Here is a 21,220-nt window from a genome sequence, read left to right as displayed (position 1 = left end):
TTCAAGCGATTCTTCTGCCTCAGCCTCCTGAGTAGTTTGGATTACAGGCATGTGGCACCACACCCGGCTAATTTTGTATTTTTAGTAGAGACAAGGTTTCTCTACGTTGATCAGGCTGGTCCTGGACTCCAGACCTCAGGTGATCTACCTGCCTCAGCTTCCCAAAGTGCTGGGATTACAGGCATGAGCCACTGCACCTGGCCATGTTATATATTGTTTTACAATAATGAAAAGACAACCAAACGGTTGTTTGAAATAATCAACAAAATGTGCAAACCTTTACCTTGACTGACCAGGAAAACAAGAGGGAAGACTAATATTACTTAAATTAGAAATGAAAGTGAGTACATTAGTACTGACTTTACAGGAGTAAAAAGGATCATAAGAGAATATTATGAACTGTTGTGCCCCCCAAAATTAGATAGACTACATGGAACTGACAAATTTCTAGAAACACATAAACTACCAAAAGTCACTCAAGAAGAAACAGAACATCTAAATAGATCTATAGTAAGTAAAAATACAAAATCAGCAATCAAAAAACCTCCAACAAAGCCAGGTGCGGTGGCTCATGCCTATAATCCCAGCACTTTGGGAGGCTGGATCACTTGAGATGAAGAGTTCAAGACCAGCCTGGCCAACATGGTGAAAACCCATCTCTACTCAAAATACAAAAATTAGCTGGGCATGGTGGCACACACCTGTAATCCCAGCTACCCACGAGGCTGAGGCAGGAGAATCATTTGAACCCGGAAAGCAGCAGATGCAATGAGCCAAGATCACGCCACTGCACTCCAGCCTGGATGACAGAGCAAAACTCCATCTAAAAAAAGAAAAAGCCTCCAACAAAGAGCCTAGGACCAGATGGCTTCATGGGCAAATTTTACCAAACATTTAAAGGCTAATAAACACCAATCCTCAAACTCTTCCCAAAAAATACAAGGAAAAAATACCTCCTACCTCATTCTATGAAGCCGGTGTTATCCTGATAAGAAAGTCAAAGACATCACAAGAAAGAAAAACTACAGAGTAATACTCCTTTTAAATATAGATGCAAAAATCCTTAACAAAATATTATCAAATAGAATCCAGTAGCATATTAAAAGGGTTATACACCATGATGTACGAACAAGTGAGACTGATCTCAGGAATTCAAGGGTGGTTCAACAGATAAAAATCAATCAATGTAATATATACGATATTAATAGAAGGAAGGAGGGGAAAACCATTTCAATTGACTCAGAAAAGACATTTGACAAAATCACCCATCACTCTTTTATAATACAAACATTCAGCAAAGTAGGAACATATGGGAGCTTCCTCAATGAGCACTTGTGTAAGAAAAAGAAATAAAAGGCAAAATGGGTATGAGTTTTCTTTTTGGGCTGATGAAAATGTTCTAGAATTAACTAGTGATGGTTGCTCAAAATTGTTAATATAATAAAAACCCCTGAACTGTACTCTTTAGAATGGTTAAAAAGGTGAATTTTATGTTACATAAAATGTATTTCAATAAACAAAAGCTTCTAGATAAGCATGCATTGACATTTCTCAGAAACTCATTCCACTGTTCAACTACCATTGCTATCGTGAAACTCTTAGGTCAAACTGAAACCCTGAATGTTACACCTTGAGTCCGTTTCCTTCCTTCCGAAAATGTAGATTTATTTAATCGTATATTTTCTATGTATATTTCATATGTGTGTGTGTGTGTATATATATATATAATATGTGTGTATATACATATACTAATAGAAAAAGGGAGAGAGAGAGAGACAGACAAAAACAGAGACACAGACAGAGCAAGTTTGGGTGGCTAACATTTTAAGGTTTATAATTATTTTATCAACTTTTTATTACTACAAACATAATAAATTAGTTAAAAATGGGAGACTAAGCACATGTTCAGTTTCTCTCTTCTGCCCAAAATCCAAGAATGAATTTTTTTTTTTCAAAAATGTATAACATGCCTGGAACACAAAGCAAGAATGGCCTTGGTGGATCAGAAACCAATAGTTCCTAAAAATCCAAAGGCAGACGTGAACAGACTGAATGAGGAACATGCAGGGCACAGCTGCTGTAAAAGTGAAAACAGCATTATATCCCCATACAGGATGTATCCCAGAAATTAAAAGATGTATTAATATTAACATTATTCTCATTAAAAATATGAAAAAGGAGCAATGAGCAAGACTCCATATCCCTGCTACTCTTCAACATTGCAAAAAAGGTCCTAAGCAAAGTAATAAAATGAGAAAAAGAAAAAAGATATAAGAATAGGCATAAATGGAAATAAAACTGTCAATATTCCCAGATATGACAGTCTACCTAGAAAATCCAAGAGACTGGCCAGGCACAGTGGCTCACTCCTGTAATCCCAGCACTTTGGGAGGCCAAGGTAGGCAGATCAGGAGATCAGGAGCTCAAGACCAGCCTCACCAACATGGTGAAACCCTGTCTCTACTAAAAATACAAAAGTTAGCTGGGCGTGGTGGTAGGCACCCGTAATCCCAGCTACTCGGGAGGCTGAGCCAGGAGAATGGTTTGAATCCAGGAGGCGGAGGTTGTGATGAGCCTAGATTGCGTCATTGCACTCCAGTCTAGGCAACGAGAGCGAAACTCTGTGTCAAAAAAAAAAAGAAAGAAAGAAAGAAAGAAAATCCAAGAGAATCAATTGACAAACCATTAAAACCAAGAAGAGAGCTTAATACATGGTCAGATACAATAACATCATACAAAAAACTACAGCTTTGTATAGCACCAGCAATAAGCAATCAGAATTATTATATTTTGTGTAATTTATTTTTTCAATAAAAAATCTACAGACACAGTTGAAACTCCTTGTGCAGTTCTTCCCCATTCCATTAAACTCTCTCTGTCTACTTGCACAACCACTGTCTTGCATTTGGAGTTTTTTTCTCATGCATGCTTTTTATATGTCACTATATGTGTGTCCTTAAAAATCCATAATAATATATATTGTTTAAAATTATTTCAAAATAAAAGGTAAAAATATATATAATTCTGCAAATTGAAGTTATATACAATTGGTATTAGATTTTATATATAATATATATCTCTCTCATGCTACTTGATTTTACCCTTTAATATCTTTAGAACTTATCCAACTGGTGTTTGCACATGTATATGACATTCTTTCTCATTATCTGGAGTCAATATGAACGTATACTTTTTTTGAAATATATTGTTTTCTTCATTTCCAAAAATACATATGTGACAGAAAATACATCACAAAGGATATATAGATTAAAGACAAATATCACAATGGAAGTAAAAGGAGTCAGCTTGGAAAAAATTGGAAATAATCTCAATGTTCATCAAAAGGAAGAAGGTTAAATAAAGTATGTTACATCTATAATATAGAAAATACTTTTACAGTATTTAAAAATAATTTAGTGGATCTATATGTACTGACATGGAAAAATTTTTCAGGACATAAAAGAAAATATAAAACAATATGACTCCTTTCATGTTAAAATTAAAATTGTGTATTTTTAATCACATATATAGAAATTTATTTTAGAAAAACAGAAAACTAGTAACGTTGGATGCCTTTGAGTAAGTGAATGGGTTTGAGGGAGGTGAAAAAAGATGGTTTTACTTGCCTATTGTTAGATTTTTAAAAATGAGAATCTGTTAAGTATTTTTAGTAGAAAAATTGATGATCCATAGATACATAAATACTATACCTCAAAAAAGTAGTCAAGAATAGACTAAGAACCGGCCATATACGGTGGCTCATGCCTGTAATCCCAGCACTTTGGGAGGCAGAGGCGGGTGAATCACTTGAGATCAAGAGTTCGAGACTAGCCTGGCCAACATGCTGAAGTTTGGTCTCTACTAAAAACGCCAAAAAATTATCTGGGCATGGTAGTGCATGCCATAGTCCCAGCTACTCGAGAGGCCGAGGCACGAGAATTGTTTGAACCCAGGAGCCAGAGGTTGCAGTGAGCCAAGATCATGCCACTGCACTACAGCCTGGGTGACAGAGTGAGACTCTGTTTCAAAAAAAAAAAAAAAGAAGAGACAAAGAACCAACTCCTAGGGCACACAAAGCAGTAAGAGCTATACTGTATTATATACTTTTAAAACAGTTTTATAATTGATAACCTTATGACCTAAAACTGTCACTGAAGTTTCCTTTTTATCTACGCTTTTCCATAAATTTGTTTAATTGTAATACAGGAAAGCAAGACAAATAGTTGTAATGAATATACTTACTGGCAGATCTGAAGGTTTTGGGTCGGAGAAGACAACCACAAAAATTCAAACGCAGCACATTTAAACGCCACCTTTGCAAAGTAGACACTATATATTTATCTGGAATCATATGTTTCACTGTGGAAAAATCAATCTAAAAAGAATAAACAAAATGCATAAGAAATGAGAAAATTCCTAAAAACAATTGCAACAAAAAGAATGATAGACAAATGGGACCTAATTAAACTAAAGAGCTTCTGTACACAAAAGAAACTATCAATAGAGCAGACAGACAACCTACAGAATGAGAGAGAATATTTGCAAACTATGCAGCCAACAAAGGCCTACTATCCAGAATCTATAGGGAACTTACACAAATCAACAAGCCAAAAACAAATAACCCCATAAAAATAGGCAAAGAACATCAAAAGACACTTCTCAAAAGAAGACATACAAGTGTCCAGGAAACAGATGAGAAAATGCTCCGCATCATTAACAGATAAACGCAAACTGACCCACAATGAGGCTGCGCACAGTGGCTCACACCTGTAATCCCAGCACTTTGGGAGGCTGAACAGGCGGATCACTTGAGGCCAGATGTTCAAGACCAGCCTGGCCAACATGGCAAAACCCTGCCTCTATTAGAAATACAAAAATTAGCCAGCATGGTGGCACATACCTGTAGTCCCAGCTACTTGGGAGGCTGAGGCACAAGAATTGCTTTAACCTGAGAGGTGGTGGTTGCAGTGAGCTAAGATCAGACCACTGCACTCCAGCCTGGATGACAGAGCAAAGACTGCCACAAAAAAAAAAAAAAAAAAAAAAAAAATCAGAATGGCTATTATTAAAAAGTCATAAAACAACAGATGCTGGCAAAGCTGTGGAGAAAAGAGAACACTTATACACCATTGGTGGGAATGTAAATTCGTCTACCCACTGTGGAAAGCAGTCTGGAGATTTCTCAAAGAATTTAAAACAGAGCTACCATTCAACCCAGTAACCCCATTATTGGGTATATAGCCAAAGAAAAATAAATCATGCTACCAAAAAGACACACGCACTCATATGTTCATCTCTGTGTTATTCACAATAGCAAAGATGTGGAATCCCTTTTATTAAATCAATTGTAGATTGAATAAGGAAAAAGTGGTAGATATACACTATAGAATACTACATAGCCATAAAAAAGAATGAAATTGTGTCCTTTGCAGCAATACGTAAGGAGCTGGAGGCCACCATCTAAAGCATTGATGCAGGAGTGGAAAACAAAATAATGCATGTTCTTACTTATAAGTGGAAGCTAAATATTGAGCATACATGGACATAAATATGGGAGCATATCTGCATATTTATGTAGACTACCAGAAGATGGGGGTGGTTTAGAAAAACTACCTATTGGGTACTATGCTCACTATCTGGTGATGGGATATGTACCCCAAATCTTAGCATCACATAATATTCCCAGGTAATGAACCTGAGCATGTACCCCTTATATCTAAACTAAAAGTTGAAATTATTTGAAAAGAAGTAAGATCTGTTTCATGTAAAAATTTAAAATATTTTGAAGTAAATCATCACATCATTTCCAGACAGAAAAAAAGACTGAAATGTTAGTTTGAATGCTCTATTTAGTACAGTATGGAAATTTCAAAACACACACACACACACGTTTTCGTTTGTTCCCAAAAATGATTTGAGTTGGCTGATAAAAAATATAGTACATTAAGATAAAAAATGTAAATGCTAAATGATTTCCTAACATATGAGATAATGTCCAGTCTCTCTTGTGAGTTGAGATACATACATTAAAATACCAATGTGATAACAGATATGAAAAAAAGTATAGACAGCTAAGGAAATTTAGGGTAAAAGGTACTCCATAACTCTATATAATTCTGTGATTTTACATATAGATGTATGTGTATAAATACATATATATTTTGTTGTTGTTGTTGTTTTGAGACAGAGTCTTGCTCTGTTGTCCAGGCTGCAGTGCAGTAGCACAATATTGGCTCTCTGCAACCTCCGCCTCCCAAGTTCAAACAATTGTCCTGTCTCAGCCTTCGGAGTAGCTCGGATTACAGGCACCTGCCACCAAGCCTGACTAATTTCTGTATTTTTAGTAGAGACGGGGTTTCACAATGTTGACCAGGCTGGTCTCAAACTCCTGACCTCAAATGATCCGCCTGCTTGAGCCTCCTAAAGTGCTGGGATTATAAACAAATCCAATCTTTGTCTTAACAATTCTACTAGGAATTTATCCTGCAGACATAATCATACATGTATACAACAAAACACTGAGAAGCAGGATGTTCACCACAGCATTTTATTAACAGAAGATGGGAAACAACCTAAATGTCTTTTGATAGAAGACAGATTAAATCAATTGAGGGACTTCCATACAACAAAATAATGGACAAAAGCTGAATTCAGGGCAAAAAAGCGTTAACTCAGAAAGAGAAAATCTAAAGTAATAGAGTCAAAGTGTGCTACTCTCTGATTGGCTGATTCAATTCAGGGACAAAACACACAGTATCTAGAGGACTTACTGGACCTGAACCCTTCATGAATATTACACGTTAATGCCAAGCGTTGTATGAGAGTTGGGTTTTAGAGCTCAAGGTTATATCATTGTAAAAGAACCTGAAGAGGAGAAATTCTATGCTGCCAGTTATGGGAAAAGCAAATAGCAGACCTGGCATTCCCTCATAAATCATTGATAATTAAGAACACCCACTTTGTAGTCAGACAGATCCAAATTTTAATCCTACCCTAGCCATTTAACAATGATGGCTATGACTTAACTAAGGTTTAGTTTTCCTCATCTGTAAAATGGGAAAAATAACAGTGCCTAATTCGGGACACTGCAGAGACAAACTGAGAAAATGCAAACTGAGATACTACAGATGCAGTGTAGCATCTGACATATAGGAAGCAGTCAATAAATATTAGCTACTGTTATTACTTCAAAAAGACATGACAAAGCACACAAAATATGGAATACAGAAATTTTAAAAAGCATGGAATAGAACTAAAATACACAACACATAAAGCGTATTGACATTTTTAGTGTGTCTGCATGCATGCAGAAACACATGCACTCTGGCATTTTCTAATATGAACTCCTAGGCTGGCACTTATGTACTACTCTTGCAACAGTATTTTTTTTTTTTTTTGAGACAGAGTTTTGTCTTATCACCCAGGCTGGAGTGCAATGGTGCAATCCCAGCTCACTGCAACCTCTGCCTCCTGGGTTCAAGCGATTCTCCTGCCTCAGCCTCCCAAGTAGCTGGCATTACAGGCACATACCATCACACCCAGCTAATTTTGTATTTTTCGTAAAGACAGGGTTTTTCCATGTTGGTCAGTCTGGTCTTGAACTCCCAACCTCAGGTGATCCGCCTGCATTGGCCTCTCAAAGTGCTAGGATTACAGGCATGAGCCACTGTGCCCAGCTGCCACAGTACTACTTTTTAACCTGAAACATGTTTGTGTTTCTCATTCCAAAGAGACATTGGGTAGAGGACTCAGCCAACAATAAAAAACAAACAAATAAGCATATGTCCCCAACAACTTTTCTTATCTGTTTCTTGCAAGATACTTTAATCTCAACAAATATGGTCATTTATGCCATCAATCAATGTTTAGTGGCAATATTTTCTCTGTTGTCTAAAGTCCAGTCAATAGCTAACTTCATAATCCCTCCTTATTGCTAATGATTTAAGGACTGATGATGTCACGTGCTCAAAGTGACCTATGAATAGGGGGCCTGGTGCCATTTTGTAGAAGCTCTAAAACTTACTCAAAGAAATTAAATGGACTTGAGAAGGCGTCAGAGGCTCTATCTTCGTAAGTTAACTCAACATCTTTACATTGCATCAGGACACCATTTCATTCTTGGCTGCACTGTTCTACTCCCACTCTATGCAACAATGGCAAGAAGAGAATTGATTTCATATTACCAAACCTATCTTAGCTAACAAATTAGGTGTTTCTGTCTTAATTTTGTATTTAGTTTAAGGCAGTAATTCTCAAACTTCAACTTGTATCAGAATCATCTAGGGGGGTTGTTAAAACAGATTACTGTCTGCTACCCTCAGAGTTTCTGACTCAGTAGGTCTGGGATGGGGCCTAGGAATTTGCACTTCCAACAAGTTCTTGGGTGATGCTGATACCACTGGTCCCAGGACCACACTTTGAGAACCACTGGCTTAAAGTAATAAATCTCTAAATTATGTTACAGATATTTGGGGATGTTGCTTTTTCCTTTGGAAAACCTAGAAAGAAAGAAAAAATGAATCTAAATAGTCTAGAGGAGAAAGAATATGTATAACATTTAGATCAGGACATGTCTTACAGAAGCTGGCAGGAGTCAGAAAAAGCCAACACTCCTATCCAGAGACCTTAATGGATAAAGATGGAGAATATTCGATTTTTATGGCTGCATAGTATTCCATGGTATATATGTGCCATATTTTCCTTATCCAGTCTATCATCAATGGGCATTTGGCTTGGTTCCAAGTCTTTGCTATTGTAAACAGTGCCACAATGAACATTCATGTGCATGTGTCCTTATAATAGAACAATTTATAATCCTTTGGCTATATACCCAGTAATGGGATTGTTGGGTCAAATGGAATTCCTAAAAAACTATGAGATCGTGTCCTTTGTAGGGACATGGATGAACCTGGAAATGATCATTCTCAGCAAACTGACACAAGAACAGAAAATCAAACACCGCATGTTCTCACTCATAGTTGGGTGCTGAACAATGAGAACACATGGACAGAGGGAGGGGAGCATCACACAATGGGGTCTGTCGGGGGGAACTAGGGGAGGGAAAGCGCAGGGTGGGGAGTTGGGGAGGGATAACATGGGGAGAAATGCCAGATATAGGTGATGGGGAGGAAGGCAGCAAACCACATTGCCATGTATGTACCTATGCAACAATCTTGCATGTTCTTCACATGTACCCCAAAACCTAAAATGCAATAAAAAATATATATATATAAAGATGGAGAATATTATAAGCACATGGCAGTGAGGAAGAAAGCCAGGGTAGGAAGTTAAGCTGTTTTATGTTCAGCAAATTTCTCTTTCCACAACTGTATATTGCTCCTTCCTCTTATTTCTGCTTTTATTTGTGAGTCTTCAAATGCGGCACAATTATAATAAGCATTTTTAGCACAAACAATAGCTTTATTCAGAAGGTAATGAGAAACTGCCTGTTTATAGGCAACTGGACGTTAAAAAACTTAAACTTCTGGCTAACAACATTAGCAATATTAAGATATCAATGTTATTGTTTATCAATCAGCCCTGACCACTCCAAAAACCTCTGCTCTTGCCAATTTTGTATACCATCATCCAGGTACACTAAGTTCATCCTTATAATCCTCTCTTTTTAATGGAACTAACCCTTCCAAAAATTATGAGTTATGTAAAGGCCATTGCACACCTCACACTCTAAACATCTTTCCCATAGTCATGGACTCAATATATAGTCTGTGCTCATGAAAAGGAAGCAGGCATACAATAAATAATAAAACCAGAATGGGGTACAAACTATCCAATAAAATGGAGCTTTGTTTCAATCCAAAAATGATATTCATTTATATCTACCATTTACATTTAAAAATACTAATGATGTATCTCTTAAAATAGCATTATTATCTTTTTTATCTCTTCTCCCAGGCTTGTGCCTGGACAAAAGAAAACCAAATTCACTTGCTGCTAGTGACCACAGAGCAGGGAAGAAGTGTCCCCACAACAGTTGGCTTCACAGCAGTCCACTCTCCTTTAAGAACTAGTGTAAAGACAGTTCAGTTAGTATCTACTTACAGCATTCCACAGTGAGCTTAGCTGTGTCATCAACATCCAGGCATGATTAACTTGACCACATATTACAACATCTTTTAAACTGAGGTAGAAGAAAATCTAAACACAAAGAAAAATACACAATTTTGAAAAAATATGTGAACTTTGATGTAACTTGTCCACTTACCTTCTGTGTTACAACATCTTTTAAACTGAGGTAGAAGAAAATCTAAACACAAAGAAAAATACACAATTTTGAAAAAATATGTGAACTTTGATGTAACTTGTCCACTTACCTTCTGTGTGTGTCAAGTGCGTACATGTATTAGCAATGGTAACATAATCCATACTTTGCAAATAGCAAGAGTTTAAGTGCTAGAATTTCACCTGAAGACAGGAATTTTATTTAAAGTACAGGAACTTATCTGCTGACTCCTTTTATATAATGTAATCCTTTTAATTGATAGTTGCAGAAGGATGGTAAGAAAGATAAACATATTTGTTTTATTTTTTGAATGAAGATAGATTTCTGCTATAAAACTAATGATTTCCGTAAATAGTTATCGGTACATAGAAGGCAATCAATATTGTTTGCTGAACTGAACTGCATTCCTTCTAAAGATATAGTATTCTTCGAAGAAGGAAAAAAAAGGATTTCTGGAAAAAGCAATACACATTTTGGCTTCTATTTCTGGAAATGTGGTAGACCAAAAAAAATCAGTAAATGCTCAAAGACACATTTATTAAAAAAAAGAAAAACATAATCAAGTTGTCAAGAAAGTAAAACAAACATGCAAAGATCCAATCCTTGTAAACCCAGACTGATAATAAGGTGCTTCATGCTATAGTTGCTTGGGCGGGAAGAACAGTAAAGACGGTTGCTGCTTTTCATAATAAAATGGGTGCAGATTTTACTGGCCATGCAGACATAAGAAAGTCACCAGGCCTGTACAGAGCTGGTATAGTCATGTTATACCATAATGACATTTCAGTCAATGATGGGCTGCATGTATGACAGTGACCCCATAAGATTATAATGGTGCTGAAAATTCTCTATTGTCTAGTGACGTCATAGCCATTTTAACATCATAGCACAGCTAATTAATTTTTAAATAAATTTAGTGTAACCTAAGTGTACATTGTTTATAAAGTATACTGTACTCTATCTGTAGTAGTGTACAATAATATCCTAAGCCTTCACATTCACTCACCACTCACTCACTGACTCAATCAGAGTAACTTCTAGTCCTCCACTGATAAGTGCCCTACATAGGTGTACCAATTTTAATGTTTTATATCATATTTTTACTGTATATTTTCTATGTTTAGATACATAAATACTTACCATTGTGTTACAATTGCCTATAATATTTAGTACACTAACATGCTCTACAGGCCTGTAGTCTAGAAGCAATAGGCTATACCACACAGCCCAGGTATATACCAGATTATACTATTTAGGTTTCTGTAGCATGCTCTATGATGTTCACACAATGACAAAATCACCTTAAGACACACTTCTCAAAAGGTATTCCCACCAGTAAGCAATGCCTGACTATAACTGTAAATGAGTCAGAAAAAAAGAGAGAGAGAAATCCAGGATTATGAAACAGTTAGAAAGAAATCTGGCCAGGCGCAGTGGCTCACGTCTATAATCTCAGCACTTTGGGAGGCTGAGGTAGGCAGATCACAAGTTCAGGAGTTTGAGATCAGTTTAACCAACATGGTGAAACCCCATCTCTACTAAAAATACAAAAATTATCTGGGCATGGTGGTGTGTGCCTGTAATCCCAGCTACTCAGGAGGCTGAGACAGGAGAATCACTTGAACCCAAGAAGCAGAGGTTGCAGTGAGCTGAGATCACACCACTGCACTCCAGCCTGGGACACAGAGAGAGACTCTGTTGAAAGAGAAAGAGAGAGAGAGAGAGAGAGAGAGAGAGAGGGAGAAGGAGAAAGAAGGAAAGAGAGAGAGAAAGGGGAGAGAAAGAGAGAAAAAGAGAGAGAAAGAAAAAGAAAGAAAAGAAAAAAGAAAGGAAGGAATCAACCTATTGGCAAAAGAAAAACTAAGGTATGTAGCCTGATATGAAAAAGATCTCTAGCCAGACACAGTGACTCACACCTGTAATTCCAGCACTTTGGGAGGCTGAGGTGGAAGGCTTGCTTGAGACCAGCCTGGGCAATATAGTGAAACCCCATCTCTAGTAAAAATTTAAAAAATTAGGCATGGTGGTGCACATGTGTAGTTCCAGCTACTCTAGAGGCTGAGATCATGGAATTGTTTAAGCCTGGGAGCTTGCAGCTGCAATAAGCCATGATCATGTGACTGCACTCCAGCCTCGGCAGCAGAGTAAGACTCTGTCTCGAAAAAAAAAAAAAAAATTCATCTAAGACTTTGTAACCATAATGACCATTTTTGGTTTGGGTTAAACAAATAACAATATATAATTTTTTAAAAAATGATTAAAAAAAAAAAAAGAAAAAAGAGTTTGTAACCAAAGATCAGCAATTATGGGTGTTGGGATTTGAATTTTATCATTTCAGGGATTCGATTTGAATTTATTACCTTTGTAACTGGATTTTACATATATTAATGTGCAAAGAGGTTCCAAACTGGTAATAACTCTAGGACATTTGGCAGAAATAAATATAATTCTCTCTAAAAAGACACAGACACATTCAAGCCAGGCCTTACAGATTACCCACAGATTAAGCTCTCTAAAAATAAGCTCCCAATCAAAAACTGCAACAAACACAAGAAGAAACTCCAGTAAGATTAAAAAAAAACCTTTAAAGTGATGAAAACATAAAAAGAAAAATAAAACTCTTGAGACCCACGTTGTCAAAAAAGAACTGGGAAGACTTGTAAAAGAACCGAATAATATTCATGAAAATTAAAAATATAATTATTGAAATTTAAAATTCATTGGGTGTGTTAAAGAGCCGACATGACTTAGCTGAGAAGAGAATCAACAAATGAATATGTACCTGAAGAAATTACATGGGTCATTTATGCAGTACTTGAGCAGGGAATTTGAATTCCTGAGCTCCTTCTTTTCTTTCAATACTTTGTTCAGTGACATTAGGAAGCAACAAACCAACCTAATTATATTCATTTGATTTCCAGAAATGTTTGAGAGTATCATATGCACAATTATCAGCTCCTTGCTTCTTATATGTGATTCATCGGGAACATCCAATTGAGATATTTGGCATATCTCTATTGCCAGATCACACCATGAAATATCAGTGCTCTTTTTAGTACTGAAAAAAGAGTCATTTGCATCTTTAAATCTAATCGCATTAGAAATCCAATTCTAGAAACCCAAGAACCAATTCTAAAAACTCATCCTTAAAATTCTTTTCCTATAGAACCACCCTTGGTACCAAAATCTGTATTAGTCTGGGTTCTCCAGAGAAAAAGAACCAATAAGATATGTGTAACTATCTATCTATCCAACCATCTATCTATCCATCCATCCACCCATCCAACTATCCATCTATCCATCCATTAGATATATACTGAGAGACAAAGATAATTACTTTAAGGAACTGGTTCATGCAATAATAAAAGCCAAGAAGTCCAAGACCTGTTGGCAAACTGGAGACCCCAGAGAGTTGGTCGTATAGTTCCAGTGCAAATCTGAGTCCAGAGGCAAGAGAAGATTGATGTCCCAGATCAAAGGCAATTCATTCTTAGGGCTTATATGACATTTTATTTATTACAACTACTTAATTTTTTTTCAATGCTGTACTTTCAATAAGAAGGGAGAGACAATTGTATGCAGACAGAAAGGGGATTTATATTTGTTGTGCATTTCTGTGTGCTAGGCATTTTATTTTAACTCTTAGAAGAATCCTGCTATGTGCCAGTTATTATCTTAATTTAAAGATGGGGGAATCTAACTGCATACCATTTTCTAGTTCTATCTGGGTTATGGTTGCTGCATTAAATACAGGATGGCCAATTACATTTTTATTTCTGATGAAGAACAAGTAAATTTTTTGTATTAGTATTTGCCACATATTACACAGGACATACTTACACTAAAAATAACCACTATGTTTATCTTAAATTCAAATTTAACTGGGCATCCTTTATTTTTATTTGCTAATTCCACCAACCCTATCCTTGATTGGGTCCTGCATTGCTTGAGCTGGTCCTCTCTTTTATTCCTGCAGATAGACCTTCACTCCTGACACCTGATCACCCAGTCTCTGATCACCTGCCTGTCACTAGGATCACCAAGTGTTGACAGCTCCATACATACACCATGTGTTCTACCTACCTGCAGGATTCCCACCCAGTTAGAATTCTTTCATGCTCACTGCCTGGCCAGGATGCATCTGGTGGAATCCCTGGACTACAGTCAAATTCTCTGGAGACCATGCCCTAGCACATCCAGCTATATGACAGTCTGTACTTCACACTATCCAGAACCCACACCATCCTAGTAGCTATGCTCCTGAGTGAGCTTTCAACCAGCAAACAAACCACTCCACATTCCATACAACATAAGCTATTGTGGGAGGTACAACTGTGGATAAATAACTAACCAACAACCCATTGAGGCATGTTACAACTCAGGGGCAGCAGGAATATCCCCAGAAAGGGAGAGTAGATGGAATTTGTGTTCAACACTTTTTCTACATGGATAAGGCTATATTCATGTTTATGAAATCAGTGAATTCCAGAAAGCTGGAAGACATAGCTGACTCACAGAATATTGGAATCAGAACCAAAATCAACAAGATGAAATTGAACAGGAATAACAAAAACTGTTAGGCTAAGGTTAAGATTAGTAGTGACATAAGGCAGAACATCCTGTCAGCAGTTCAGATAAAGACCTCAGAGTTTTGGTTCAACACAAGCTCAAGGATGGGCATTATCATGTACTAAGGGAAAAAACAACACTTAAATTCAAACAAATTCAATCTCAAATGCTAATTTCACCACTAAATTGCTATGACCCAAGCCTCTGTCTCATAATATGGGCACACACTCCCATAAAATGGATGAGTATGAACAAGATAACACAAGTTGAGCGAGTGTGAACAGTGCCTACAATGCATGGGAGATACTCAGTAAACATTATTCCATACCCCACATTCCTGGAACCTGGCACAATGCCCCCGCCCCCATCAATATATTTAGTAGGAGATATCATAGCACCTCATAATCTATTGAAACATTCATTTTTGCCTGTTCTCTTTACTTTAGGATATCAGAAGAAATGGGAAGACATTAAGGTTTATGTGCTAATATTTGAGTCCTTTCATGGCATTTACATGGCAGAGCCAAAAGCAGAAGTTGCCAACCATCAGAAGTCAAACCAGCCCCACAAAATACCTAGGCTTCAAGAGAGAAATTGGACAAATCTATGGAAAAGTGTTGCTGGTGTGTGGGGATGGGGAGGTTGGAAAGTTGGTGAGACTTAGGGAAGGAATGGAGGCTCATGCCAGATATTTGTGCTACATTCCCATGCAGAACTTCCTAAAATGTGGCAGGCCCTCTAGAATGGGCACCATCAGAAAGCCATGGCAACTGATGACCAAAAGATCTGCCTTGAGGGCCATAGTCCCCATGCCCAAGCTGGGCTCAGAAACCATGGAGTCTCCCGCCTTCAAGGGACTGTGTCAATTTAGTTAGTGAATACAGCCATGGTCACATGAGTGGATGTGGCCTCAAGTCCAGTTCTCTTCTTGGAAGAAGAGAATTTTTTTAAAAGGAGAAGTCTCTAGGATGATTTGGCTGTGAGACACCTCTAAGACTCTTGCACAATCAAGCAGCAGAGGCAGAAGGATATTAGAATTGAATGTGATGACTGAGATGGAATTTACTGGTTAAATGGGTGGAGGCATGCAGCAGATGGGCCTACTGTACAGGAATAAATATAACATTTATTTTCATCCAAATACTAAGGAGTATATTTTTTGTGTGCTTTGTCAGAGATCAGTTGGCTGTAACTTTTTTGTTTTATTTGTTTATTGCATCATACTTCACAATTGCAAAGATATGGACCAAACTAAGTGCCCATCAATAAATGAGTGGATAAAGAAAATGTGGCATATATATACCATGACATACTACTCAGCCATAAAAAAGAATAAAAATAATGTCTTTTGCAGCAATTTGGATGGAACTGGAGGCCATTATTCTAAGTGAAGTAACTCAGGAAGGGAAAACCAAATACGATATGTTCTCACTTCTAAGTGAGAGCTAAGCAATGGGTATGCAAAGGCATACAGAGTGGTATAATGGACACTGGAGACCCTGAAAGGGAGAGGGTGAGAGAAGGGTGAGAAAAAAAATGTAGCATACACTGTGTACAATGTACACTACTCAAGTGACAGGTGCACTAAGATTTCAGATTTCACCAGTATATAATTCATCCATATAACCAAAAACCACTTGTACCCCTAACTTTATGGAAAATTTAAAATTTTAAATAAAAATCTCACAAACATTGAGGAGTATAAATCACACTCTCTATGAAGTAAAAAGGGCTTATACAGTAGGCCAAACTCAACCCTACCACTGTGATTTAACCCAATTCCCCAGGCATCATTTCTTTCATTTGTAAAATGGAAAAAAAAAAATACTTCACAAAAATATGGGGAGGATTACATGAGATAACTAACAGCAAAAATCAAAGCATAGTTCTCAGGGTAGTATGGATGCATTTTATACAAATTTGAATTTGATGGATTTAAAATAGTACAATAAAAACATAAGCCTCACTATATGGCAAAACTTGAAATGATGTGAAATCCCACTTCATATTTATTCCCAAATGAAAATGCATCTTGAGTGGGTATCATACACTAATCACTAATAGGATATGGAGAATTTTTTTAAAAGGAGACGTCTAGGATGATTTCCATAGTTCTAATTTGGATGACAAGTGATGACAGCATTTACCAAGAAAGCTCAGGAATAAGAGGGGTGGGGAGTAGTCCCATAAGAGAGGTGAGGAAGTGATGTCTTCAAGTTGAACATGCTAGGAGGTAAATGCTGTGAAATATTCCAGTGGAGTTACCCAGTAGGCACTGTTAAATGACCTGGGTCTTAGAAGAGAGAGATGGCTGGAGATACACAGATTTGGCAATCCTGAGTAAACAGCATATAACTATAACCTACAACATGTATTTGAAATCATCCAGGGAGTGAAGATGGAATGAGAAGAACAGAAAAACAATGACAGAGTCCTTACAAACATTATGATACAAGAAGTCAATGGAGACATGTTTTCCTAAAGGAATCCTAAAAGAAGTGATCGAAAAGGTGAACAGAAAACCAAGTGGGAGTACTGTCACTGAGGATGAGTTTCCAGAGAGATTTAATGCTGAAGAAGGTGTCATCCATGTCAGATCACAGAAAGGTCAATAGAGTCATTGTAAGGCTGGTTGCCTCGCCAGGAGCTCAGATGCATACCTCCCCCACTTCTTTTTCAAAAGCCTGGACAAGCCAGGACGAGCTCAGGCAAGCTCAGACATGCTCAGGCATGTTCCCTTCTCCCATGCTTGCACAGCCTGGCCTTCCCTTAGAGAGCCCAGTATGCAAACGAGGTCTTGTAACCATAGCCTCTTGTTAATCAATAGTGGTCAAGCCCTAGTGCCAAGTCTTAACAACCGATAGCAGCCGAGTCTTAACAACCAATAGCAGCTAAGTCTTAGCAACCAATAGCAGCCGAGTAATTCCAACCAACAACAAGCCAAGTCCTAGGTCAAGGCTTGTAACTTACCCAATAGCAGTCCTGCTCTCCCACAACCAATCGAGCTGTTTCACTCCCTATAAAAACCCACGTGGAAGAGGAGTCCGCGTGACTTCTCCAGCCCCTCCTGTAGGACCGCAGAACCTCACCCGGGAGCCTAAATAAATTCCTTCACATTGGATCTTCTTGTGCTGGTCTCAGTTTCTTCGTTTTATCCTCAGCGAGAACAGATCTTACAGTCATAAAGTTTTCATTAACTATTACAGGTCAGTGGTGAGTCTAGCTAGCACAGCTTCAATGAGGGGTAAAGATAGGCTCATGAATGTCCACTTTAAACGGTGGGGAATGATACTTGCACCAGAAGCTGCACTAATCAGATCACATTTGGAACATTTTTTCTACCTCCAGACACTGCTGAGTGTGAAGAACTAATTGGAGAAGGAAGCCAATGTATAGGAGATGCAGAGTGGCAGCAAAAATGGTAATGAAAACAGAAGATAAATTAGAAAATCTGGAAAAACCCAAACAGATCAGCCATATTGTAGGGGAAAAGCAAAACAAAACAAAGCAAGAGAAAGCAGAAATGTAGAATGGTGTACACTCTTTTAACCCCAAGAATGAATGTAGCCAACAACGCAGTGGGGATACAGTGGGAATCAGACCCCACAGGATTAGGAGTCTCAGCACAGAGCATTCTCTACTCCCTACTGCTCGGGCAAAGGACTTCTTCATGATGCAGAACCATAACTGGTGTAGCGTCTTAAATGATCTGGTTATCTCTATGTGGGAGAAAGTGCTCTCCATGTAAAAGGGTTTACTTGAACCTGGGTGCTCAAGGGACACCCTAGGCTGCTTATCCCACTGATCCTGACTGTGTTAAGTAATAAATCATGTGGTTACATATTCAGATTATCTTGTGTAGTTTTCTCTCACACTGCTACTTAAAGAGAAACCCCAGATAGGATAAGGTGGGAGCTCAGTATATGAAGAGATACAAGCAAGCTATAACCTGAAGAGCTCCTTGCCCTTCAGAAGGTGGAACCACTCAGAATGAGGGAGAAAACATGGCCCAGCTCACTTTATATGGAAGCTACAAACAGGAAATTCTTAGAAGACAGCAGCCAAGAGAGTGGCAGGTATGGGTACAGGGAGGGCTGAGACTAGAAACTGTCACAGAAGAACAAACAATTGAGTGAACTGGAAACAAGTAACCACAAAAGCACTAGAAAATAAAATGAAAGCTATGCATGAATAACTGACAAATTTGATCTTCTTCCTTGTGAATGCAGAAGGAGGAACTAGGAACAAAAGATAATGGGGAGGCCACTTTCTCTGCTTTAATATAAGGGACAACTTTCTAATTATCTCATCTTCCCAACACAGAACAGAATGTATCCCAAAGTCAAGAGACTCTCCGGCACAGAAAGCACTAGACCAAATGCCAGATAACCATTACTGTTAATGGAGATGTTTCATTGCCTTGGCCTCACATCTCTACCTGGAAACACTTTAGAAACACTCTGGGCCATCAACCACATTGAGATACCACCTCACACCAGTTAGAATGGCAATCATTAAAAAATCTGGAGACAACAGATGCTAGAGAGGATGTGGAGAAATAGGAACACTTCTACACTGTTGGTGGGAGTGTTAATTAGTTCAACCATTGTGGAAGACAGTGTGGCGCTTCCTCAAGGACCTAGAAATAGAAATTTCATTTGACCCAGCAATCCCATTACTGGGTATATACCCAAAGGATTATAAATCTTTCTATTATAAAGACACATGCACACATATGTTCATTGTGGCACTGTTTACAATAGCAGACCTGGAACCAACCCGAATGCCCATCGACGATAGACTGGACAAGGAAAATGTGGCACATATACACCATGGAATACTATGCAGCCATAAAAAATGATGTGTTAGTGTCCTTTGTAGGGATATGGATGAACCTGGAAACCATCATTCTCAGCAAACTGACACAAGAACAGAAAATCAAACACCACATGTTCTCACTCACAGGTGGGTGTCGAACAATGAGAACACATGGACACAGGGAGGGGAGCATCACACATTGGGGTCTGTTGTGGGGGGCCAGGGGAGGGACAGCGGGGGGGTGGGGAGGGCAGGGAGGGATAACATGGGGAGAAATGCCAGATGTAGGTGATGGGGGATGGAGGCAGCAAACCACATTGCCATGTGTGTACCTATGCAACAATCCTGCATAATCTGCACATGTACCCCAGAACCTAAAGTACAGTAAAAAAAAAAAAAAAAAAAAATGCACAGCATTAAATGCACCATAAAAAAGAAAGAAAGAAAGAAAGAAACACTCTGGGCCTCTCTCTCTCTACCCATCACATCTTCCCAGGAGAAGGGGAGGAGTGTGTGGGAGAAAGAACTAGGCCTGCAGTTCAGCTCCTGCACCACCTTGCCTTGACCTGAATGCAAGAGGCAAGCATCCTATCTACTCTCAGCAGCATGGGGAGGCCTGCAGTTGTTCAGCTGTGCAGTGACTGAGGAGTAAGTCTATATGATTCAGGAATGAAAGAATGAAGTACTATCCTTTGTCACTGATCTTAAGTCATAGTCTCCTATCAGCTGTATCAGACAATATGTCAATTTCCATCTGTCTATTTCTCATTTGGTTCCAAACTCAGACATGGAAGAGGGTGCCCTCTAAAACCTCAAGAACATCGGTAAGGAATATTTTCCTGGAAAAAGGTTGGATCACGTAACTCTAAAATTTCTGTATATGTAGAATTCAATGACTAACTTTTTAGATACTTCTAGGACCTTCGAACTTAAGGCCTCATTGACATTTCAATTTCAGTGAATCTAACGTTTCTCTTTCCCCAAAGCCAGTTCACTCTCCCAACATTGCTGCACATCATAAGTAGCACTGGCTTCACATTCACCAAGATTTAAAAGGTTGGCCAAGCGTGGTTGCTCATGCCTGTAATCCCAGCACTTTGGGAGGCCAAGGCGGGCAGATAAGGAGTTCAGGAGATCGAGACCAGCCTGCCCAACATAGTGAAACCCCATCTCTACCAAAAAACAAACAAACAAAAAAACCTACAAAAATTAGCCGGGGTGGTGGCACATGCCTGTAATCCCAGCTACTCGGGAGCTGAGGCAGGAGAATTGTTTGAACCCAGGAGGTGGAGGGTGAGGTGAGCCAAGATCACGCCATTGCACTCCAGCCTGGGCAACAGGAGAAAAACTCCGTCTCCAGAAAAAAAAAAAAAAAAAGATTTAAAAGGTTAAAGTTTCCAAGTAATAGGTAAATTGGAAACATCCTTATCATAATTCCAAATCAATGCCAACATCAGAGGGTGGTAGTTGAAAGCCTAGCTATGACTGCCATGACCTAGTAAGAGTGTTGGGCAAAGAGAGGGGGCCAAGGTGAATATCTGGAGATGCAGTCAGACTAGGACCAACATCTGGATGTGAGGCGAGAGCAAG

The 21,220-nt window shown here is 38.4% G+C and overlaps 1 protein-coding gene across 1 annotated transcript in view; it reads right to left on the bottom strand.

Annotated features, from left to right (window-relative positions):
• FBXL13 (F-box and leucine rich repeat protein 13) overlaps nt 1-21,220 on the bottom strand; it is a 221,782-nt gene that overhangs the window by 180,796 nt on the left and 19,766 nt on the right. The window contains exons 5-6 of the mRNA XM_064383138.1: nt 10,063-10,158; nt 4,243-4,375 (exon numbers count right to left, since the gene is read on the bottom strand). Coding sequence (XP_064239208.1) covers nt 4,243-4,375; nt 10,063-10,158 — 229 coding nt within the window. The remainder of the gene's footprint in view (nt 1-4,242; nt 4,376-10,062; nt 10,159-21,220) is intronic.

Source organism: Aotus nancymaae, unplaced genomic scaffold (assembly GCF_030222135.1).
Source record: "Aotus nancymaae isolate 86718 unplaced genomic scaffold, 86718_ANA_hifiasm-v0.15.2.pri h1tg000002l, whole genome shotgun sequence".
Taxonomy (NCBI): Eukaryota; Metazoa; Chordata; class Mammalia; order Primates; family Aotidae; genus Aotus; species Aotus nancymaae.
Note: the sequence above shows the minus strand (reverse complement) of the source record. Positions and strands in the feature narration are given on the sequence as shown.